The following is a 26,712-nucleotide window of genomic DNA, read 5'->3' on the forward strand; positions in this document are numbered from 1 at the left end:
AGAAATCTACAAAAAAAAAGAATGAAAATCCTCAACCGTCACCCAGACATTTTGTACATGTGGCAAATGCCATAACTGCTTGACTACAAAGTTGCGGTGATCCAAACAACAAGTGTTCTAATTAATGCAATATAAACAATAGATACATAATTTATTTGACCGAATATCTTGAGCACCTCTCTGCTCTTAGTATAATACCTCATTGTTGAGGATATGGTTTACCTGAGCATTAGTAGTTTTTGACTAAATTATTTTATAAAACATTTATAATACAGGAATAATCTTAATTGTTGTCTTTCAAATTAAGGATTTTATTTCCTGGATTATATTGTCTAACAATGACTTAAACAAAATGCTTTTTAGTATGCTTTATGCATGCCCCAAAATGCACATTTCTTGCCATGTAGTTTATTTTTTCACCTAATGTTTTTAATAAATTAATTTTTATTAACCTCTTGAAATTACTTTTTTTTTATTAGTGTTTAAACTAACCAATCATTTGTTGCTTTTGATGTCCTATTCATTTTATAATATTTTTTTTTTATTTAACTAAAAGTTCTGTGCCAATATTTTCAGTTACTGTCATAAATAATTAGTGTTGAATATTTGATGTATTGCACATTTTTTTAAAGAATTAGATCTAATATAAAACTTCTTCACAACCTCTCTATTCTGCTGATTTGTGACATATTTAATGTTTTACTTTTTCATCACCAGACATGTTTTTCTCTCACTTCTTTGTGTTGATTATCACTTTTAAATACCCTCTTGTTTCTGTTTGTTTATTCTGTTTCTCTCATTTATAGAATGTCATTTCAAATATTCTAATTATGAAGTTGTGTTCAATCATATGTCTATATATAGGTCATGTTTAATCACCTTTTTTTCCATTGCCATATGCTTGTTTTTTGTTACCACATTTAAGTTGGTGGTTGCATGAGGAGATGGTAATCAGTTGATGTTATACATTTGATTCAAATTTTCATCATGTATTTTAAAGCTAGATTTGAGCATAAGTACATAAGTTTAAAGGTTATGTTAACATTGTTATTTTAACTTACAACAAAATAAATGTTTAAAAATGTTAAATGTTTATTTATTTATTATTAAGGAATCATAAGGGAATTAATGGTGATTTCTTGTTTAGGAAAATGTCACTATGTTGCCTTCATTAATGAAATGAGCAAACTAATATTTTTAAACATGTTTATATATAAATTTATCCTGAATTATCCTAAATAAACAGTCCACAAACTGTAGACATGAAAGATGTTTCCTATTAATCTAAATTTAAATGGTTCATTGTCTTTAATTTATGGATCTAAATTGAAGAGTCCCTCAGATATTTTGTCATTGATTACATAGAGACAGGCACACATCCCTATGTTAGATTTTCCTTTAGTTTTTAGGGTGAAATGGCAAGCCAACACATAGTTAAGTTGCCCTAATGGAAAATATTCGTTGTTTTCTAGAGTGGTAGTAGGGTAATTCTGTGTCCAATTCTTTTAAAAGTGGTACGGGTCACCTCTCGAATTTGACATACCTAAGAGCAATAAAAGCACAATACATTGATTATACATTGCTGAGACCCGCAATAATAAATAGGCAAAATATCCCAATTTTAAAACGCTGCCATACCAAAAGGAAAGGACACCCCAAACCAAATTTGGCCCAGAAGCACAATACACCGTTTACAAATGGGGTAAATTCAGAGGTCCCAAGTTGGCGAAGTGAAATTTTTAATTTGTCATTATTGAAGTGAAATTTCTGAGTTATTTTTTTAGTGTATTAACTACATGTATGACATGTTAATTTAACGTGTGTCATGCAGTTACCAAAACCCATTACAAATATTTAACAGAAACAGAAGTAGTCCGCTTTTTGTAAGTCCAAACAATTGGCAAAATAAGTCATTTTCAGGTTTTACTGAATTTAGGTGGTGATGCAAAGGCATGTAGTTGTTTAATTAGTTAACTGAATTATTTGGAAGAGAAAAATGTTGTTTAATTTTTGAAAATATACACTTAGGAGCCATTTTAATATTCACAATGAAAATTTATATTTTCTGGGAAAAACTGTAAAAATTCTGGGGAGCGGAGAAAGTCCTTAAAAATCTGGGACACCCGCAATTTTCTGGGAACTTGGGAGGTCTGTAAATTTTATGTCAGACATTATTAGTTTGTCAAGGTCAGGTAACCTAGCATTTTGGTAACCCGGAATTAAAAGGCCAAAATACACTCAATTTCAAAATTTCGAAGTGAATTTATACCATAATTTACTGCCACAAACTGGTTTCATTATACACACAATTGCCCACTACTCCTTCTTTTTAACATAACAAAAATAAGCTGTACTATGATGTCAATTTTTGATCCACAACTTACTACAAAAATTGTTTCTTTTCAATTTTTATTCCTGTCTTATTACTGTATCTTTTAATATAATTACTTTCATATTCTGAGTATATAGGCCTTTAACACAAATTTTAACATCTCCTGATATATTTTTTCTTTGTGTATGTAGGCACTCTCAACTTTCACCGTTGATTTTCTGTGTAAATAAATCATAACTGTTAGCAATAGCAATCACAAATTTCCATGTTTGTAATACATTATTAAGTACATGCTTCAATAAAATTTTGTTTATAATTAAAATTATATCGAGTAGTTTTACTGATAGGTATTGGCATATCAAGAAAAGACGATCCTCTGTTTATATTCTTTTAATTGCAATTTTCACTTATTTAAATAGAATCAAAATTTGCAGTCCTTCCACTTGTTGCATATACAGTAGATCTGGGTGGGACATTATATCTAATAGTGTGCATCTGTTTTAGAATATAATAATTAGTAGTAATAATAATACTAAATGAAAACAAGCCTCATGATACTAGATAAACCATTGCCTCTAAAGCCTTTTTCCATTTCCATAAGCTTATAGATTGGAATAAAAAAAAAAAATAATAAAATAATAAATAACTGGTTTTTCGCGGCGTTTCCTAACCTCGAGGTCAGGGTTTCAATCCCTTGCTGTGCATTTCGCTTGTGTCTTTTTGAGCAAGGCACTTCATCTACGTTGCTTCTCTCCACCCAGGAGTATAAATGGGTACCTGGTGGGGTTGTCTGCTCCTGTGCCAAGATGGCAGCAACACTTAAAGCATGCGGACCCAATCACCAGGGAAAAACTTACAGCGCTTGATTAGAATTAGACCAGATTAGATTAGAAACAAAAACTTGTTTACATATTAATTCTTGATCAAATATAATATTATAGTTAATATGATATAATAAACATAATATACATTTTACTTATTTATATATTTATTCATTTATGTTTTTATCACTCTATAGTTTTGATGAACACATTCACATTGTGAAGTTAAGCTAGTTCGATAAAGCTTGTTAAAAAGTTGTCTTATAATTTCTCTGAGTATTGAGTATTGTTATGTCAGCATGAGAATGCTTTAAGCAAAACAAAAAAAACCAATTATCTTAGATTGCGAGTGTTAGTTTGGTCTTTTTGTATCCATGTGCATGGAACCATCAGTTAAGTGAGTCTTGTCTATCTAGATTGTAGATGTCATACAATTATTTTGTCATTTTGACATAATTTACTTTCTTAGGAAATATCAGTAAGTGTAGTATCCAAATAAATTATTATTAAACTTATTATTATTAGTATTTTTATTATTATTGCCTTTAGTCTATACATTAAAGAACCTTTCACAGTTAATTATTGTTAAGCAATATTAATTGGCTAGCATTAATATTCTTAAGTAAGTATAGTATTAAATATATAAAATAACATGCGGATATCATCATTTTGATTGTTTTGGGCGAAAATGATTTTAAAATAGGGAATAAAAGCATTCTTCAATAATAATAATGATAATTTTTAGAGAGATATAACACACTACACACAAATAAGATAAATTTATAATACAATTACTCTGGGGCCTACCTCTTTATGTTCAATGTAGACTACATAACACTCAATATGCAAGCAAGATGTTTGCTGGGGAGGGGATGGGAATAAATTCAAACATTATTTTTTTAGAATAAAAGGTGACATACATTTTTATATTTTTATGTTTTACAGGAAGGGTTCATAAACTTGAGCGTGTTGAGGCTTTTTCGGGCAGCCCGATTAATCAAACTTTTACGGCAAGGCTCCTCCATCCGTATCCTACTTTGGACATTTGTGCAGTCTTTCAAGGTAAGCCCATATTTTTTTTTTCTGTTTTCCTCCTTTTTTGTGTTTTATTAGAATTTTTTTTAAATATAACTTCGGAATGAATTTTAGTGAGGGCAGTGATAATGAGGATGTTGTGTTTTTAGCTCTGATGAGGCGCTCTAGAAAAATACAACTGATTGATTAATAGATATTTTTTTAGATCTACTGCCTCTATTATACTGCCCTCATGAGGAGCTCTGGAAAAACTCGGCTGATTGGTTAATAGATCTTTTTTTAGATCTACTGCCTCTATTATACTGCCCTCATGAGGAGCTCTGGAATAGATCTTTTTTTAGATCTACTGCCTCTATTATACTGCCCTCATGAGGAGCTCTGGAAAAACTCGGCTGATTGATTAATAGTTGATTTTTTATTGATCTTTTTGACATCTGCTGCCTCTGTTATACTGCCCTCATTGGAGCTTTTGAGTGATTACTAGAATTTGTTAGTTAAAAATGATAATCCAATATTCTTTATTATGCCCTCTATACATTAATACATCACATTTATTGTTGTTACACAAGAAAACTACTCATTCATTCATATTTTTGAGTACACTAAATTTTTTTTTTCAATGATGTTTACTTTTTTTTTGTTTTTCATTTATAACATTTAATAATTAAATGAGAAAAGGAACTGTTATGATATACAGATTTTTGAATATTGAAAAAATGGGGAAAAATCAACCAACAAGTCTTTGAATAGAATTAAAGCTAGCAAATCTCAGCTGGTAGTAATACTGTAAACCAAGATTGTGTGATCACCCGGTTTACCATATTGTTTTGCAGATGAAACAAAATAATCCCTTTTCACACTGTCCTGTTTTGGAATTAGTAACAACTAGTTACAAGTTGTAATCAGGTTTGTGTAGTGTGAAAGCACATAAAACTTTCTGAAATATCAAAGGAAAACCCTGTGAAGTCGTTGAGGTCTGTTTTTTCGTCCGCGATTTCCCAAGTTATTCAGTGTGTATATGCGTTTGTACTGTTGCCAGGCAACGAAGAACTAAGTTATGCTTTAAGTGTATGGGGGAAAAAATGCGTCCAGGCCTACTGCTATTCCAAGATTTTGCATGGTTCGGATAATTAAGTGTGTGAAACAAATATAACATCCTGGAATTTACAACTTGTAAAGTATACAGTATTTATTTTGTATAAGCCTTTGTCAACACTGTCCAATTTTATGTGACAAAAAAAAATTGATATGTGACATGAGGTTTATTGTTTTTTTTTTTCTTGGTATAGGCATTGCCGTGGGTATGCCTCCTAATTGGAATGCTTTTCTTTATCTATGCAATTATTGGAATGCAGGTGAGTATTTTTTTATTTAAGAAAAACATATATTTAATAATTATAGTATAATAAAATTTATGTAATAAGGTTATTAATATATAAATTCTGTCTCTTATACACATCTAGATGTGTATAAGAGACAGGTCTTTCAAGGTAGCAATTAAATGAATCACACTGTGACCTAAGACTTGAAAAATAATGGAATCATAAAAAAATTTGTCTAAAAGTCTAGCGGACCCGAACATTGTTTAGGGACACCATGTGGACCATTTTTACGTGTCAGACTCCCAGTTATTCATCCAGTTTTTGGAACTACTGATCTAAAATGCCACATAGCTTAAAATATATTAGGAGGTTTCCGTGTGGCACTTATTCAAAAGAGGCACTTATTTGCCAGATATGCTTATTATATTAGAAATTATTGTAGTCTTAAAATAGTGCAATGTGTTGCACATAGGCTTATTTGACTTCTGGCAATGTTAAGCAATACAGTATAATATTTTTTATATATCTCATACATAGATTCTATTCATCTGATTGATTAAAAAGCGGGTGAGTAGAAAGTACCATTCCCCTGAAAAAGTACTAATACTAGTTAATAGGCCTCTAGCTAGGCTAGGCTAGGAAGTAGGTACTTTTTTAGGCGTCGTAGAATCTATGTATGAGGTATAAAAAACAAATGTTGACTGCTCTAGATTCGGGGGACGGGGAAATCTATTGCCTCTAGGTGATGTGGAGACTGTAGCCTATCTTCCCAAGGGCCAAAGGCCCTCGGGAAGATAAGCTACTATCTCCACATCACCTCTGGGCAATAGATTTCACCATTCCCCTCATGAGCAGTCAGTATTTGTATAATATTGTTTGGTATTTAAGAGAAGCGGGGCCTGTGCTTGAGTGAATGTTGGAGCAATGTTGGGTGGGTGCTTTACATGTACAACTTTCTTCTCAGATTTGGTGTGTCATCTCAAAAGAGCTGGAATTCTTCACATGCTAAGAATTTGTTAACTATATTTATGATTTTTGAATCTAGATATTTGGTGATATTAAATATACGGACGTTTCTTCAGAAAGTTCTATCAACAGTCACAACAATTTTCATAACTTTTTTATGTCGCTCCTGCTCCTGTTCAGGTAAAATTCTGCATCTGGCATATGCCAAAATAAATTGCTCTGCTAGATCAGGGAGCATGTATAGGTACAAAACAAATACGAAATGATATGCTCAAAGAAATTAATCACAAACAACTGTACCAATAGCCAATAAATAAATTCCAATTCTCTCTATAAGAAGGTTTTTGATTGGTTGATTTTTTAAAGCAATGTCTTTCATTACTTAATTGAATTTGTTCTGGAGAGCTATGATTACAATCTTACGAGCATTGATATTTTTATATTTGTCTTGTATTTAACCACATTCATTGTGTCATAATGTTATGAACATCTAGGCCATCAGTTTATTACTGATTCAAAACTCATACCATTCAAACAATAAGCATTTGTGTTTTTTCTTTTTTTTTTTGTTTCTTCTCTCCACACACGCATGCAATGCCGCCAGATGTTTGGAAACGTAAAACTAGATGATTCAACACAGATTAATAATCATAACAATTTTCAGCTGTTTGTATCTGCCCTTCTACTTCTGTTCAGGTAGACCTGCCAAAATAGCAGAAACATTGACAATTTTGTCTAGTCTCTTCCAGTTCTTTAACCCATTAGTTGTCCCTATCTATTTTTTACCTTGTGTATTATCCTTGATATAGAATCTATCATCCTTTTTGTCATGTGATATTAAGACAAGATTTGTTAAAATTGGGGATTGCAAATTTGAATAAAATAATTTTCAAACTATTTTCTTTTTACTTTGTAAATAGTTTCATCCTTCCATATTTTATTTGACTTCCTGATAAAAAACATTTACTATATTCTTTTATCAATTCTTCCTTTATTTCCTTCCATATTTCAAACTATTAATTCAACCTTTTGCTCATTCTTGTGGTACCCAGCCTTTAATGTACTTTTGGATTTTGGCAAGGTATATTTATTGCTAGCTATGCATCCCATAGGTAATTTCCAAACTGACCAGGTAATAAAGTGTCTTTGTTCTAATCTGAAAGTAAAATTTGAAACCAATGCATCGGCTAACTGCAGAGCTACTTACTACGCTGTGTGCCTATATGTATATCGTTTAATGGTTGTAAAATGTAACATACATGTCAAATATTTTAACATCTATACAACAGTTATTGTTGATTGTATTCCTCTAACTTTGGCTCCTTTAACATATATTAAACATTCTCCCTTTTTTCCCTGTAACTATTATAAACCTGTTTTCCTCTGTATCTTAATCATATTTTCGTTATCTGTCTGTAACTGCATACTTTAACAGACTTTGAGCCACTCTCCTCTTCTGGTTCAAATATCTTCAATAATTATATATAATATAATAGATATCTTGGCATGTGAGCTTCTACACTTAATCATAGACCTTTAATTACAATTTTTAATTACAAAGCTATTCATATAGATTATAGGCATTATAATAAAAGCAAGATAATATAATGTGAAGCACATAGAGTCCTTAGCATAATGGTCTATATAAGCCTGCCACATTTATTATTATTATTATTATTATTATTATTATTTTTATTAGTGGTATTATTAGTATTTTTATTAGTAATATATTATAATTATTGTTATTGTTGATATCATAATGGAAAATGCAGCCTAACCATTTTTAATCTCAGGAAGACTAAAGGCCATTATTGTTTGTTCGAAATTTAAATTTTAATGTATTATTCAATTGTTTATGTATCCCGGAACAAGTATTTAACAAGATTGCAATAATATGTTAATCCCTCTTGCCTACTATTTCCTTCTTTCTTACTTCGTTTTCCCTCCCAGTCCAGTATTGCTGTAAATTGTATATGAAAATATGTCTTTACATTTCCAGTTTGCATTTGAATAATAATTAATTGATCAAAAACATTTTTAAAATGAGTCATTCCATGTGTCATTCCAATGGGTTTGACCCGACTGACTCTGATTTTGATGAAAATTGGCATACATGTTGGTTTTGGCATCAAACGCCCAACTCGCCAATTTTAGCGAAATCAGATTGATGTTTTGGAAGTTACAGCCTGCCCAAATTTGGCAAAATTGGCCAAAACGGGTGTGGCCGCCAACCTTTGAACCTTAATATCTCAGCAGTGGGTTGACCGATAGTCATGAAGTTGGTATTTCTGAAAAGAGAATTAACTTAGGAATCTAAATCTGTCATTATTTTGAAAAAATTTAATTTATGTAAATTGTGGCCCCAGGGACTTGGACATTTGATGCCAAACCCAACATGTATACTAATTTTCATCGAAATCGGAGTCGGTTGGGTAAAAAATTGGTGATTTGACATAAAAAAACCCAAATGAAATAACAATATACCGTAAAACCTCGAATTGAAGCCCTGGGCTTCTTCTTTTCTTTGCGAACTCTGGATGGGCTTCTTTTCCAGACTACTTTTGCAAAGTAAAGAGGGGGTCTTCTTCTCAAAATGAATGTTGTAAATTTTGTGAATTTGTACTATAAAACAATAAATAAGGCCACTGTAACATCAATCTGTATGCATTGAATCACCTAACCTACCATATAAACCAAGCTCGTATTTAATTTATTTTGTTTTCTGAAATTGATGTACAGTGTATCTGACTGGAATATCCTGAAAAGAAGCTATGCTATCTTGAAAAGAAGCCCATGGGTTTCTTTTTGAGATAGGCTCCTTTTCGAGGCTAATTTTGCAAATTAAAAGGTTGACTTTAATTCGAGATGGCTTCATCTGGAGATTAAGCCCACTGGGCTTCAATTCAAGGTTTTACAGTATTATTCTTGTCATGAAAACAATCAGCCTCAGTTTAAAGGGATAGTAAGCTTGACAAATGGCACCTCACCTCTTTGCCTACTGCATGGTTAAAAAAATGGTTTGATGTAGATTCACAAACTGGTTTTTGGTGTAAATTCACAAACCAGTTTGATGTAGATTCACAAACCGGTTTGGTGTAGATTCACAAACCAGTTTGATGTAGATTCACAAACCGGTTTGGTGTAGATTCCCAAACCAGTTTGATGCAGATTCACAAACCGGTTTGGTGTAGATTCATAAACCAGTTTGGTGTTGATTCTCAAACCAGTTTGGTGTAGATTCATCGAATTCAACCATTTTTCAAAGCTTTTTTTATCCTTTCTTTTTACTTACAAATCTATTGCTTCATTTAAAAAATTTTTTTTTTATTTTGAATGTTTGCATCTCTGGATATTACCTTTCTTTTTTTATTTTTCCACATTTTTCTGTTTATTGGTTTAAAAACATTCTCAGTTAAAATGTCTAATTTGTATTATAAGTGAAATATTTGTGAATGTGCGTTTCAACTTAAAGTTAACCTTTCAAACTTACTAACCAATCCATTATGTTTTCATTCCTTTTTTTGGGAATTTTTAACTAAATAAAACGAAACTACCAAAGACAAATATGTTTAAATTGACAGAAGAACAGAAGAATAATTTGATTAAATTTGAAAACATTCATTTGTCTTTGGCTAGATCATCGGATGGGCTGTCCAAATATTCAGATTTATTCCAAATTCTTTGGAATCTGTTCTGTTGTGCTGTCTGATGAATATAGTTTACTTTTTCATAGTTTTGTCGAAGGTGTATTGAAATTGTTTAAAATCTGTATATTTCACATTATTTCCAAATACCAAAGTTAGCAAACAAATCATAAACTAAAACATTTTTTTTTAACCAACTGATTAAATTTATCTTGAAGAAATAGCTTTATAGTTTAACATTTTACTCAGGAATATATACAATTTAAAAAGACTTTCTCTAAGAACTCAGTTATTATTTGTAATTATTACCATAATTAAAACCTAAAAAGATATGACAATATATGGGATTACATTATGAAAAAAAATCAGGTTCTTAACATTTCAATACTTCTTTGAGTTTATTGTGGCCAATGTAAAATTTATAATTAATATACAGAATGTGATATTGTACCCTCTGTTGTCCTTTATAAATGAATATTTGTTCTTTAGTATATATAGCATAATTTGTATTTGATAAAAGCATGAATACATTTTAAGAAATGAAGTAAATATTAAAATTGTAACAAAAAATGTAAATTATCCCTTAAAATTACTATAAAATTTGTTTATCCGATATATTTTTTGTATTTATAATTTAGATACACAAGCTTGATATCTAATATATTCTAAATATTATAATGATACCATAGTTATTAATCATGTTACATATTTCTACAAATGTCAAATTACAACTTGTCTATACAATTGTCATATTCAAATTATTATGCAAATTTTTAATACTGTCATTTTTTACATATATTTCATAGACATATCATTATTTTATTTTTTTTATTTATTCAGAATGAGTTTATCTTAATTAGAATGAATATTACTGATATTTTTTGTTTGATCTTTCTTGTAATCTGACATTAGGTGCGCCACTGGAGAGAGTTGGCAACTGATTATGTTAGACTGTATATCGGGAAGGGATTGTGAGCCCAAGAAGGGGGAAGAGGATGAGGAAGTGGACGACTCATGTGGCTCCCCATTTGCGTACATATACTTTGTTAGCTTTATTTTCCTTTGTTCATTTTTGGTAGGTGAAATTCTTTTAAAAAAAACATTTACAAACAACATTTGTTGTGATCAGTGTGGCATTTCTATTGACAAATACTCTATAATATTGATTTATTATTGCCAAACATGCATTTAAAAATTAATTGTTAACATGTTCCAAAAACAAAATTGGAATTTTAATCTTTAAAATTTGATAGTTTCTCAAAAATGGACTTTGCCAGTTTGCCGAGTAATATTTAGGCTATATTCTCAAGTGCAAGTTCTCTTTATTGTTCTGTGAAAGTTTACATCAATGGTTGTACTACAGGTCATAACCCAAAATTGAGTCTCCAAATAATTTAAAGGTTTACATAGATACACCCTGCAAAGGATCTTAGGATCCAAAACTGCAGGGCAAAAAAAAAAGGGGCTGTATGGACCAATATACCAAGGTAACATCTACTCGTCTCGAAAGATGCACTGGTTCGTTTAAGTGCACATGAGCCAATTGTGTACACGCGCCCTCTGGTTTATAGTCCTTATACAAGGAGACTTGTTCTTCCACCAGAACCATAGTCGAGTGTGCTGCTCGATCCGGAGCCGATAATATGGCTTTAGGTTGTGATGCCCCTGCCCAAACCACTTGGCTATTTGACTCCAAGTTTGCAGGACATTATATCATGCTAAAATTTGGGAGCGCATTCTAAATATCATCTTAAACATTACTTCGATTTTGTTTACCAGTTAAGTGACCCATTTTGTGTAGCTGTTTTTGAACGTCTTTGGAATGGGTTACGCCAAATTGTGGTCGTCAGCCAAAAAACTTTTAGAACATAAAATTTGATGAGCCATTTGTATACAACTTGATTTTTATTATTTGTTAGATGTTGAATCTTTTTGTTGCTGTAATTATGGACAACTTTGATTATTTAACGAGAGATGCATCAATTCTTGGTGCACATCATCTGGATGAGTATGTTCGAATCTGGGGAGATTTTGAACCTGCAGCAACGTAAGTGTTACAAATTTATATGTCAGTGGTCAGAAAAATGAAATAAATGAAAGCTAAATATATATATAAAGCAGCCAATATGTAGACATTGGAGTGACTGTTAGTCCAACATAATGGCATGAATACTAAGAATCGATGTTTGCCCTACCTGTGTTACTGAATGCTCAGTACATTTGTAAATGCTTGTGAAAAACCTTGAGATAACTAGCCTTGTGTCTTAACCACTCGACCACTAGAGGTTGCACTTGGTGGCTAGTGATGAATCCAATCCTCAAGTAGCAGCGGGTACTGCAGGGCTTTTCCGATGGTGTTTTGTGTCAGCAGAAATAATACGAATCAATATTTTCCTACCTACCAGGCTAGATCTGGAGGTCGTCGGTTCGAGTCCCACCTAGTCGCTTCCAAAAATTTTTTTCGCAAACATTTGGGATCATACTGAGCATTCAGTACTATACAAAAAATGCCATCGGAATGGCAAAAATGGGGCGGGGGGAATAGATACACCACTATGGGGTCTGTCTCTTATACACATCTAGATGTGTATAAGAGACAGGCTACTAGCAGTTCATCACACGCGTATTAAGAAAAAATAACGGATCGGAACGAGTGTGAACAAACCTTTCGTTGTGGAACGTTAATTCTTTTCGTTAGCGCATTGGACACTGTCCGAATCTCGGTTCGGATCCGATGTGAATGCAGCTTAATTGTAGATTATTATTCATTTACTTATTTCCTTTAAGGTAAATACTTTTAATCTTTTTCATCTCAGTTGTTGATCGTGATCGTCACGATAGAGAATTACGAGAAGCTGTCAAAGTCTTCTGGCCGCGACTACCGGAGAAGAAGATTGACCTCCTGGTTCCTCCTGACTGTGGTATGTCTGCTTCACAGGTTCTCTATGTAGAAATTGCTCCATATAAATGATTTGCTAAATTTGAAATTAATGTGATTTTTGAGCTAATGAAGTTTACTAATATATGTCATCTAAAAATTATAACCTCAGCTGCCATTGCCATTGAAAGAGCTGTTCCTAGAAATCAAATTGTTATTCAAATTGAAATAAATAGACCTGTAGGCCTAATGTTTAGTATTAACTTATGTATATTTTAAAGATTTAACATGCACTTTAATATAAACATACACACATGTAGGTATACACATATACTGTAGTAATATTCTCTTTATATGATAATGAATTATATGTTACTTTGTTTAATGAGATTTTTCATTTTTTAGTGTCCCTAATTTTTCTTTTGTTCATTCTTCTATTCTTTTTCGTTGTTTTCCATTCTTATTTCATTTCTCTTTTGTGATGTTAGGTTATTTCCCAACCTACCCAAAGAAGGTGTACGGTATGAAGCACGCGATTGAAGTGTGTTTGTCATCAAATGACCTATAGATTTTTTAAAGTGTCATATATCTTTTCTCCTAACGTCGGTTTGACTATTTTCAATCTTATATACAGTAACATAAGGATAACAAAATAAAATGAAACTAAATCTTATCACCAGACCTCTAAGAATGTAATATTGTTTTTTGTTTTGTTAATTCCTTTGTTTGTGATAACAAAGAACATGTTGAAGAAGGAAGGTGTGATGAGTGTAAACGAAAGAAAGGTATTTACAAAAAAAGCAGTCCAAGGAGCAACAGACGCCATCGTATGCTACACAATAGCTTTTTGCATTGGTTTTAACTCACAGTGAAGCATGTCCAATGTCTGCCTTAATTTTCTCTCCAGCTACATTCCTATCTGCTGCCCTCCATTCTCTGCAGCCCTTAACAATATCAGATTATCAGGTGTATCCATTTTTTTGCACCATTTTTCAAAGTCATATAGGACAACAAAAATACTATTTATCTATCTCCTTCTATATTCTCCTTATACCCCAAATTTCTCCTGTAACCTACTTACTTATGACAGTAGAGATAGTAAAACTAATGTACTATAGCAAACTTAAGTAATTAATTTAATTATTAGTATTATTTATTTAGCCTCAATATTTCACCTGCATGAATAATAGACTCCACCACCTGGCTCCTTACACTGATTATGTTCAGCCCAGTCTTAGGCCATCATAATACCCTGATGTGTGATCAACCAGCCTAGCAATTGCAGACATATCTTTATACTTGAACAATATATCTCTGCTCGAGCCCTCCAGTTCACAATAAATTATATAATATTTATTTTCATTTTTCTGCCTACAGTATCTCCATCTTAACTTAACAGTTCATGCTTCTAAATTCAACCTTTAATCTTTTTTTGACATTATTTTACCTTATATTGACTGCTTCCTTTTTATAACCAATGAATCCTAGATTTGTTTTACAATACAAATGTTTTCGCATGTAATGAGTCAAGAGAGATGCTTCTGTTAACACCTCACTTATTTCAATTTGTGACCTGTTTTCTTATTTATATTGTACTCTAAATGGGTCACAAGTTGAGGTTGAACAAGTTGCTTATATATATTAACTGCTTAAAGAAGAATGCTTTGGCGATAATATATATTTTTTGAAAAAGTAATTTATGCCCTATAAACAGAAGCAAAATATAAATGTTTTGCTGTTTCATATTTATAAAATAATTGCTTTATAATATCACTTGACAATTGGACATTTTGATTTTCCAGCAGCATTGCAGTTGTTTGCCAGCTTTGAATATTTTCTCCTGCTTTACCCCAACCCCTTGTTGTTGCCATGACAAATTTTTGCTAATAAGGGTTTTTTCAACCTTTAACCTTTAAAGCCTGTGTGGATACCAAGGAGTGTATATCATATTAGACTTTTTAAAATAAATAAAATTCAAAATTAGGTGAGGTTATACTTTACATATAAAAAAGTATACATTAGTACCAGCTACCTATTCTTCATATAAAAAGTGAACTATGGGTAATTAGGAATATAGAATTGTGTGTAACTATTCTCAATGATTAAAACATATGCAATTTTTAATTTATGTAGAAATTCTAAAATTGGCTCCCTTTTCTAAATCACCCCAATGAAATTCCTACATCGGCCTAACTAAGTACTTTAATGATTCAAAATATTTTGATAGATGGGTGGATCAGGTGTCAGATTTTAATAAATCATTGATGGGTACACATTTTAAAATGACAAATGACTGAAAGGTGTAAATATGTATACAATGCACCATAGTTGTATGTTTTTATGTGTTTGATTCTATACCTGTTTTTATTACATTTGAAGTGGTGGTGCTTTTTCCATAGTATTTAGCACACATGTTGTTATATAGTATGCTGACATTCTATAATATGTTTCACCTTGTTCAGATCAGTGAAATTAGTACGGGACATTAGACACTATATACCACACAGTAGTAAAAAATAATACTAAAATAAACTACAATTTATTTGTAATCATGCCCAGTGTTTGCTTTTGTAGAAATCTAAATGAAGCTTCTCGATGTTCTACGTGGTTATATCAATCAATTGAATTAAATGTTTTATTTAAGTGTAAATAAAATTGTTTAATTTTACAAAATTTCTAATGGTTACCGTATTTCAATGCTGTTTGTGAACTGAAGTCAGAATTATGACCTTCCCTGCTGTGAAGTGTTAAAATAATTTGATAAACCATTGCTTGTATTGTGAGAAACCTATATAGATGTTGTTTGAGGTGTAATAATTATTTTTAAGAAAGGGAACGGATATTTTCTTTTAAATTCACTGAAGAAATGAATCTGGTTTCTGGATTTAACTTTTTTTTATTGTTTTGTGTGAGATAGAAACAGTTGTTTTCTTGTAGTTTATGTATAATAAAAACTAAAACAAAAGTAATTAAAAGATCTACCTTCTAACCATTGAGTAGAGATAGGTATAGCAAACACCGGCTAAGTGATAAGGAGGCAGTTTGATTTCAATTCAATCTTTATTACTGTTAAAATAATCAAATATACAGATACAGATTAATTTTTATTGTCCAATAATTTGGAAATTGCATTGCTCACTTGCTATATAATTAATTAATTAATTATCTTCTGGAATACTTTAAATTAAACTCCTTTATAAAAATGAATGAATAAAAAAAAATTCTATTAAAAAGATTTTTAATCCTAACTTCTATAGTACCTTAAAAGAGACATTCTTTTCTGTATTTTCTCATTATAGGTTTCAACAATAGTGAGTAAAGTGTTTCACTTTAGAAATATATTTCTTATTTTATACATAAAATTAATTTAGAAGGTGACAGTAGAGGATAAGGTACATCTAAAAAGTATTTAAGATTTAACATTTTTTTCATAGGACAAAGTTTTTAATATGGTTCATTCCTTTTACTTTAAAACATTTTTTTTTAAATTCATTATGGTTACTTTTATTATGCTTATAAAGGCTGTGCTAATAATATAATAGTAATAGTACAGTAATCAGAATTTATTTCATTTTTGTTGGTATATTTTAAAACTAATTTATTAAAAATTTGTGGGGTGATACTATTTAGCCATTGCATATTTGAGAAAAATGTGTTCGTGTTTAAACATGCAAGGGAATATTTGTATAATTTTTTCAATAAAATTATACATATATTATTTTGTTATAATTTCATTTATAAATATTTAATGTAAATGAATGATTTGAGCATTTTTATGATTATTTTCGAAGTTTTTTTTTAAAATAGATCCATCAACCTTATGTATTGCTTATGTATAATTACAGACTGAATACTATGAACAGATATATATTCATTTTTTATTTCATCAGTTTGGACAAACTATGTATTTTTTTCAAATTTGGCTAAAAACTAAAAGAAGAAGATTATAAAAAATAGAAACATAATAAATAAAATACAGTAATAATAATAGGTGAATTAATTATAAGGTTCAGTTTAAAATTTGTTTGTCTATCAATAATTTATTATTATGCTTAAATTCTAGATATTGGTTTTTGTTTTATTCTGTTGGTTCATTTTTTTGGATATAGAGAACAGCTTTGCCTTGTTGTCAGAACAGTAATTTCAGTTTTCATGGTTTAAGCTTTATTGCATATTTTTATATTTCCACTTACATTCTTGGGGTTTATTATTTATTATTTGAGAAATATGAAAATACTTGAAATATATAAAAGTCAAACTGTCCAATTTTCTTTCAAACATTTTTTTTTCTTCCTTTCCAATATTTTATGCTTTTGTTCTTTCTCTTTTATATTTTGTTTTTAATTCTATGTAACCTTTTTTTTAATTTCTGTATAAATCTATTGAACGTTTTATCATATATGGTAAGGTATATCATGGTAATGTTTGTTCTTTATTTTTGAATGTCAAAAAAAAAAAGAATCCCTTTCTTTAGCAATGAGTATTAAGAATAACACCATCAAACCCTACCTCATTCCTCAAAGCAGTTTGTAATTAAAAAAAAAAATCCAATTTATATTTTGCACTAACAAGAATAAAGCCATATATAGAGGATAGTAATATTATTGATATTCTCCTCTTTACCAGTGAGTAAAATAACAACAATCAAACCCTATCCCATTCTTCAAAGCAATTTGTAATTAAAAAAAAGTGTATATAAATTATATTTTGCACTAACAAGAATATAGCCATTTATAAAGGTAATACAACACCAGTTAAATGCATTCATTATATTGTGTGATTCATTGTAATTTTTGGAGTGATGTACTTTCACTAATTCGTATAATTGGTGCAGTTTACCAGAGTCCTTGTATGTCATTTATTTTGCAGAGCTGATTGGTGAAAAGTTAACAGTAGGCAAGATATACGCTGCATTGTTAATCTACGAAACATGGAAAGAGTACAAAACAAGAGCGAAAAGAGATGGAACTGCTAGATTGGTAAGGCGAAGCACCAACATTTGGGTTTAATGTTTTCATCTTATTAATTTATTTATTTATTAGTATATTTATTCCTTAGGTTATTATTAGCTTGGACTAATTAGGAGGATCTTGTTTGTTTAAATTTTTATTTGAATATCTTGTATATTTTATTAAGGATTCCATCTTCACAACCAATTTCATCAATATTTCTAAGATCACTATGAACACTGATATATTATCATATTATCACCATCATCACAATAATTACATAGCATTATTATCACCGGTGTTATCAATATTGTTATTACCAACACCTTCAAATCATCATCATCTTGATTTTTCAATCTAAATGAATCTAAAATTTCTTTATTCTCGACTTTCGTGTTGTTCCTGTGTGTGTGTATTTATGTTTGTTTCTAACTGAGTTTACATGTTTAATGTAGTTCTTCTTGTGTGTATAGAAATGTGTAAGTGTCTTTGCTACATCTTTCTATCGTCTGAGCCTTTCAACAGCGTGCTGGGAGACAATCTTGTGAATATTTATTTATTCTGCCATTGGATGGTATCTATGTTAGTACTTTGTGAATTGTTTCTAAAATTTATTGCATACTTTATACAGTATTTTTTTCCTGTACAGTTTCCAATGCATAGTGCATGTTTGATTGTTCACATATTAACTCATCTGTAGAGTTGATTATCAACATGAAAAGTGCTCTGAGGACCTGAGGTGAATTTCACCTAGTTTCTATTAATTTTTTACCATTCATTGATCTAATTATTTAATTATTAATTTAACATTTTGAGTAGTTTCTCTCAATAACTTATTGCAACATCTAACCACATAATATATAATTATAACAAGTTAAGTAATTAACCACTTATGTAATAACAAATAAAGTAATTCAGATTTAATTTAAAATCTCAGCATGCCATTTGAATTAGTAACTCATTACAATAAAATAATTAATATATTTAGTGTATTGCCATTGATATTGGGAGTTTTCTTTTTAGTGATTGTTCATTTAATAAAATATGATTAATTTTAGCATGTAAATTTTTATATAATAGTATTTATATACCATTTTTCAGTAATAGTAATTGTTATTGTTATGTTAAATTGTTTCTGTCAATTCTATTAATATGTTAACTCTAGTTGTTTTTGTTACTTTATTTATTATTTAGTTTTTATTTTATTGTGTGGAGGAGGCGTGGTTGAGGGAAAAAAGATACCAAAATTGTTCCCATGTTGAGTCCACTGGCAAGCAATAATAAAAGTCGGATTCCTTAAGGGTTCTTCTCCATGAAGATGCTAGCTTATGCTGTTTTTGATTTTCAGTTCCATGATACAGATTAACCAGTCAAATCACAGTCACCAATTATGTTACTAATAAAATACAGATTAACCGGTCAAATTGATTCATAAGTTACAGTGACCAATCATGTTACATACAGAATGATTGCAATTTAGAATGAATACATCAAATTAATTTTTGATACTTGAGATGTTGAAATTGTATATTTTCACTAAACTCCCATTTTTGGTGGATATTATAGTATTTTGGCTTTTTATTGTATCATGGAGCTGCTGCTATTTTTCATTATAGTATTTAGGATATAAATTTGAGATGCTTCTGGCCTCCATGTGAGCTTGCTGATAGATAGATCTGACAGCCATTTAAAATGTTTTTTTTTATGATCACGATCATGTTGTAAACTTGTTAAACTTGCTTTTTATGAAAGTTTTCATAATAATTTAATATCCAGTTTGATCCACGCACTTGATATCATATGCAACCAATTATATCAGCCATATTATATGTTATTGACAAACTTGAAATCACCAAATTTGCATAAACACTTTCATTTAATATGCTACTTGAATTCATGTGTGTTTGTTTTTGTTTCTTTCCTCCCTGCTTGCTGGATCCTGTTAATGGAACATTGCATGATTTAGTTGAAATCTGTCATTGTAATTATCGTAATGCTGAACCATTTTCTGTGGCTTGTTGTATTGTTAAAATTTCTGTATGCTTCCAAATCAACTTAAAAGAAGTCTATCTGGATATATTCTGAAGATTCCCTGGGCACATTTTTGAAACACTTGCTAATTTTTTTTGTGTCCCAATACCTTTTTAAAAATTTACCATATCTAACATCATATTCAGTTGTCACCGCAACAATCAGGAATTTTGGGCTAAAAATTATGTGAATAAATTTAAAACATTCGAAAATTTGTAGATGAAAACTATAGTAATGTTTGAAAACAGAATAATGTTGTGTAACTATGGTGTCTATTATTATGATATGCAACAAATATCAAATAAAATTAAAATGCACCTTGACTTAAATCTATTTGAAACAGAAACTAACAAAAATTAAACATGATTTATATTCAATTTAATTATATTAATACATTATTAAAACTAGTAAATGTGCTGTCTTGCTTTCTGTGTCTCCATCATACTTACTGTCAAATTCAGAATAATCAGTGACTTAGAAAATAGAAACTAGATTATTTTCATGTAATGAAATAATTTGATATTAGAAGATGATGTAACCAATTCTACTGTGTTTGTATAAACTGAAATACCTGTGCAATAGTTTGTGTGTTTAAGTTTGTATGAAATACATACTAATTTAAAACACAAAATAATAAGTCCAAAGACTTCCAGATTTTCTATGAAATTAATAAAATTCTTTTAAATGGTCAGCTGATGATTTTGATAGTAAGTTTTTAGCATGCACCCTCTATCATGATTTTGTATCTTAATAGGAGGAAGCTTATTTTCGGCATCTCATGAAGAAGCACCCTGATGCCGATCTCAGTCAGCCAAAATACAGAACCTTATTTTCAGGCGACTTTACAAAAGTATGACAAAAATTGGGCCAATATCCTCTGTCTTATCTCTCTCGCTCTGTGGTGTGTGCGTTAGCCAGTGTTGAGAGTGCTAGTCTGTTTTTGATGTAATCATACCAGATTTTTTGTTTCTTTGTTTCGTTCGGCTTTTCAATTGTTTGTAAAGTTGAAACTAAGGATACATTTTTCTCGAAACAGGTAGATTTGAGTCTCAAAACATTTGCAAAAATGAGTTATTAATTCAATTCAATTAAATCTGTACCAAGACATGTAGATTATTATACTTAATGATTACTATGTTCCAGTAGAATTAGAAATACACAATTGTATATATTAAGTTATTAATTTACTTACAATAGAAATGATGTACAGTTCTTTTTGTTTCCACAAAATGTCTTCCAATTGTTCACTATACTTTTCACAAATAGTGTTTTCTCATGGTTTGTGACTCATTTATCTGCTGATTTCACCAAAATTATTCAAATTACGGTCATTGATGTTGTGTGTTAATAATTCTTAATCTTCATTCAGACTACTTGAGATTCATCTTTCATGAAGACCTAATGACTTGTTATGATGTATTCATTCTTCTGTCTTTCTCTCTCTTTTTTAGCCTCATCTGTATATATAAACCTTAAACTCTTCTTCTCAAAAATTGAAGAAACTAAGAGTTTTGTTATGTGACATGTAAATTTGCCTAGTAGTAATTTGTTTATCCAGTGATCATATTTTAAATGATGGCAAATGTCATTGAATGGTTAAAATTTTGGCAATTTTTATTATAAACTCAATGAAACAAACTTAGATGTGTATTTTTTGATAGTTTGTCATTTTTTGATGTGTACTTTCTTTTCAGCTAATTGGCGATCTCGTATTTAATTCCTTGATTGATATCCTTACATCCTTCATTGTCTTCATTTCATATCTAAGAATGTCCTACTACAATGTCCTGTGTGAAATACAACTTAATTTTTAATGTAGTTTATTTTTCATACAAAAATAATTTCGCATTACTTTTTTCTTTTCATTCATTTGCACATTTCCCAATCTGAAAGTAAATGTTTTTGAACATGCATTTGTTTCGAAGCTATTATTATTGTTACTTCTATTTTTTAAATAAGGTTTTTGTTTATATTTGTGCAAAGTCTGTAAGAGACCATGTTTTATAAAATCATGTGTCCTGTATTCCTTTTTGTCTGTACTACTTTTTTTATCCAGAAACCCTTTGTAGAACATAATAATTAACATTCCATTCTGTTTGGATATAATATACCTTACAACTTGCTGTATATTTGTATACATATTGCTTGCCATATATTGAGTCACCAGAAATGCTTGTGAATAATCTTTAAAAAACTTTTACATACAAAAAGCATTTTGTATTTAAATAGATTCTACAATATGACTTGTGATATTATTTGTAACTGCATTGCAACAGAACTTATATTATAAATGTTTTTGTGTGGTATTCTACTATCAGTATTTGTTAGTGTTTTTGCCTTATTTGGGCCTTAGATTTTATGATGGTTATCTTAGGCGTGGCGTACACTGTGTAGTGTCCTCTTTGTAAAAGTCATTCTCACGTGCGCCTTTGTTTCAACTCGTCTTCTGTTTTCTTCTTTGTCTCTCTGGTCTTCAGGCTCTTTCAGTTAAAGATTAGATAAATTTACATTGTTACTTATATTGTAAAAGCAAATATAGAAAATATAATTATTTCATAAAGTAAGTTTTATATTTACATATTGAGTAACTTAAATTTTAATATGTTTATACAATATTTATTGGTAATTTTTTTCAACTCTTTTGACTTATGAATTCAAATATTTATAATCCTGCTTGAATGCCGAATCTTGTGGATAGGCATGATATCATTTTTATTACTCTGGAAATTTATGTATGTAGCCCACACTTTTGGGATGTTGTACGCACATTTCAAGATCGCTCCAGTGTTATATTGTCTTGTGACTGTTGGAGCAGCATTTTTCTGTCATGCGCCCTCTATCATGTACATACAGCAGTTTGAGTAGTCATGGATTTTCCCTACTGCATACATCTGCTTGCTGTTTTTTTCTTTCTTCTTAGACTCTGCTGTACAGTAGTAGTGATTCTTTCACTGAAACAATATCAGTAGTGTTTATAGGTGAATTTTGAAAATATTAGGTTATTGCATCTTTTCCATGTGTATCCAAATCCCTGGTAATGCATAGATCTGCATCCTATTATATTCTGGCTTTTAAGCCATGAATGCCAGTTATACTTATATACTGTTTCCCTTCAGTTGTTTGGTTCTGTATCAGTGAATTTTAATTGCGAGCCATGTTATATTGATCGAAGATCATACCTAGCATGCGTTGTAGGATATTGGAATGCATAAATTACATTGAGCCTAATTAGCAGGTGATTTATAATGTGCACCTGTGATATATATAGCTAGTAATAGGTGTCTGTACTTTTTTTTTTCAACTTGTGAATGTACTTTTATAGAGAGCGGTATTTGCCTGCACAATAGCCTGCTATACGTAAAATTTACCAGATATGATCGTTAATGATATTCCTTTCTCAAACAGCTGCGTGATCAAAAAAGAAAGGAATACCTGGCGAAGGTGGAGCGTCGTAAGGCCCTGGAGCTTGAACAGCGGTCTCGCTTACAAGTGCCCGCAAATAATAATGTCTTAACTCTAACTGATCAACCGCAAAATGGGGCGATTCAGGTATTTTTTTGTTCACTGAGGGTCGATTTCTTATACAAATTTTTTTCCAAATGTTTATGGCTGAAAGAAACACACATGCACCAATTCTGTATGCTTATCTTTTCAGTTGAAAGAAAGGTAAAAATCTTGAGCACTGCTCTCCTTCTGGCCTCTGTTATCAATAAAGCAGCATTGTGTGTTTTACACTGGTTCAGTCATATTCTCTGCTATTTAATGAGCAGCACTATCAATAGATATGTTAAGTATTGCCACAAGCCAACTTGAATAAATTAAATTTTCTTTTCAATTCAAAAGGAAAGCATACAGAATATATATGTGGTTATTATTGCTTTAAGTGATTGCCAACCTGTACTGTCACTATAAGTGGTTCATCAAGGATGGTTGGCCTCAGCTTTTTTTAACATATTTTGCATGTTAATTATCTTTGCATTTTTTACAAAATCTCACAAAAACAATTTGCATATTTCAGGTGTTTGCACTGCCTAATCTAATGGACTAGGGTTGCACTTCACAGATGCTTCATTTCTTGCATATAATTAACCTTTGATCTTTTATATCTATTACATGTACTCCATATATTTCAAGGGGCATCAGCTTTTTATATCTTGTATCACTTTTTCCTTTTTCATCTAATAAAGATATATCTATGGCTTATCATTTGGTTTCTGTACACTTATAAAACTAATCAGAAATATTTTCTATATTATTTTCAAATAATTATATTTGAAGATCGATTTTAAGGATCCTAACACCTCCTCTTCACTTGGTGTGAGAAATGTTACAAAATGTAATAAATTGAAATTGGGAGTAAACAAACCGGTCATTTTCAACCACTCTGGTGACATTGCAGAGAAAATAGTTTTATTTATAAGTAACTTGAAAATACTTTTAACAACATCACTCTCATTACATATGATCTGGACAGCAGTGGTCAATGAGAGAAAATTAAATTAATTATAAATAATAAATTATAGGACTTTTGGTATACCATGTGTAAAAATAGAATTTTTTTTTTTTTTAATCTTCAAGAAATATATTTACAAGGACTACTAACCAAAAGAAAAGAAATTTCATATAAGGAACCAGTTCTTACCTTTACACACATACATGCTTCAAACTTGAAGTACCGGTATGCAGTAAAACCAGCTAACAATACACCCCAGTGTGTGTGTGTGTCAAAATTAAAGCTAATTTAGAAAATATGAACTTCTAAGTATTTCTATTTTGTAAGTTCAAGTAAATTGATTGTACTTGTAAATCACTCAAATTTCTTCTACTAATGTATTTCAAATACATTGTGTTTAACAAGTACAGTAATCTATAAGAATCAGTATTGAACTTCAGTCAAATTTGAAAGCCCATTGTAACTCCTTACTAGATTGTTAGTGTAGTACGTCTTGGTAAACTATTTGGTAACCTTATTCATGTAGTCAGTAGCCAATTGATATATCATCGGTAACTTGTGGATAAACTAATGGTAACCCAATTAATTCAGTCAATCAATTGTTCCATTTACATGGCACCATTTCAAATGTCATTGCTTGTGGTGCCTTTCAAAGAAGAGATTATTAAATTGTCGACCATTGGTTTCCAATTGGCAGATCGTTGGTGGAACTAGTAGGCCATTAGTATTCATTGACAGACCATTGTAAACCATCGGTCTGTAAGTAGACGACCATCTATTTGCAGTTGGTAGAACATTTGTGGTTCATTTACTAATGTCTTAATTAATGTTAACGTTTTTTAAGTCATTTTTTTCCTTATTTCAATGGTACGATTACACAGACAGCTTTGGTGGAGGCCGTAGTACAACCAATATTTTTTAATTCTTTGGCTTTTCTTATACTCCTAGGGGCTAATCATGCTTTCATTTCTTTTCATGATTATTGTTAACAAGGACCTAGGCCTACCCTGGTGGGAATGTAGCTGCTTTTTGATTTTAATACTAATGATATCAGTGCAAGGATTGATTCAACAATCTCATAAATTTCTTTCTTTTGGATCAGTTTATAATAACCTTTTACTTCTTGCTTAACATGTTGATTGATGCCTCAAACTTATCTATATATTGCAAGCAATTACCATAAAATATTTTTTTTTAATATTACAAAATAATCAGGATTTCAAAATTTTTGTGTCATGATGAATATTTTTAAATTAAAGCGAAAAAAATTATTATTTTTTAAATGTTGATAGTAAAGTTAATGATTGTAACAAAGAATGTAATATTTTTAACTTAAAGCTACATTATTTTCAGTAATCAACATTCTTAACATTTAAATCTGTTTAATTTCAGGATTCGTTGGCGTGAGTGTAGTAGATTACCCAGCATGCAAGCTCTATGATGGATATTGACAAGATACTTAGATTTTATATTATGTTATATATATCATTTTTAGAAAAGTAATTTTAAAACTGCTTACAGATACAAGGAAATCTTGTAATTTATATGAATGCCATTCTTCAGCTGGTTGGAATTAGGCAAGTAAAAACCTTTGAGCATAGATCTACTGCTGTGTGTTTTCATTGGTTTCTGCAATTTGTATTGCTTTTTTTGTCAGAGAAGAGTTATGTTTAAAAATATGACTATAAAATATTACCTAAAAAATATTTTCAAGTTTATGTTAATAAGTTGATAGTGTTTATGTTACACAAATTGGACTATATTTTCATGGTGAAGAAGAAGGTCATTTCGCCGTAAAGTGGTTTGTAAGATACGGGTATCGATGATTTTGATTGAGCAAATGCAGAATTCTGAGGCAATGACGCCCATTATTTAGATTATGAGGCTGTGGTTTCTCGCAGGATCCATTCTACTAATGATACATTGTGCAATTTTAGTAATGTTAACATTCCATCCTCTATCCACTACATTGGGTTTTATTATTTTTAATGATTTCATGAGCTTAGTACTTGTTTCTTCCACTCAATTTTTATTCAGTAATCTGGATTAGCTATTAGAGCTACATTTTAATTAGTTTTTTACCTACACTGGATGTAGATATTTTTAAAAATCATTATGCATTTTTTACACTTACTGTACCTTGTGTAAATATATATTACTATATATTTATTTTAATTATCCAAATTATGTTTTTTCGATCGTTATGTTTAAAATGTATTTACTACCACTCTATGTATGGTATAAAAGTATATATATATATATATATATATATATATATATA

General features: G+C 30.3%; 1 protein-coding gene across 1 annotated transcript in view; it reads left to right on the forward strand.

Annotated features, from left to right (window-relative positions):
• Positions 1-26,712, forward strand: part of LOC117120304 (voltage-dependent calcium channel type A subunit alpha-1-like) — a 187,190-nt gene that overhangs the window by 135,710 nt on the left and 24,768 nt on the right. Inside the window, exons 33-42 of the mRNA XM_033265323.1 lie at positions 4,099-4,215; positions 5,478-5,543; positions 7,081-7,172; positions 11,033-11,195; positions 12,040-12,167; positions 12,526-12,545; positions 12,937-13,041; positions 13,739-13,783; positions 17,868-17,977; positions 23,384-23,527. Of these exons, the coding sequence (XP_033121214.1) occupies positions 4,099-4,215; positions 5,478-5,543; positions 7,081-7,172; positions 11,033-11,195; positions 12,040-12,167; positions 12,526-12,545; positions 12,937-13,041; positions 13,739-13,783; positions 17,868-17,977; positions 23,384-23,527 (990 nt within the window). The remainder of the gene's footprint in view (positions 1-4,098; positions 4,216-5,477; positions 5,544-7,080; positions 7,173-11,032; positions 11,196-12,039; positions 12,168-12,525; positions 12,546-12,936; positions 13,042-13,738; positions 13,784-17,867; positions 17,978-23,383; positions 23,528-26,712) is intronic.

Source organism: Anneissia japonica, unplaced genomic scaffold, assembly GCF_011630105.1.
Source record: "Anneissia japonica isolate Jap-2015-1 unplaced genomic scaffold, ASM1163010v1 scaffold288069_len450862_cov184, whole genome shotgun sequence".
Lineage (NCBI taxonomy): Eukaryota > Metazoa > Echinodermata > Crinoidea > Comatulida > Comatulidae > Anneissia > Anneissia japonica.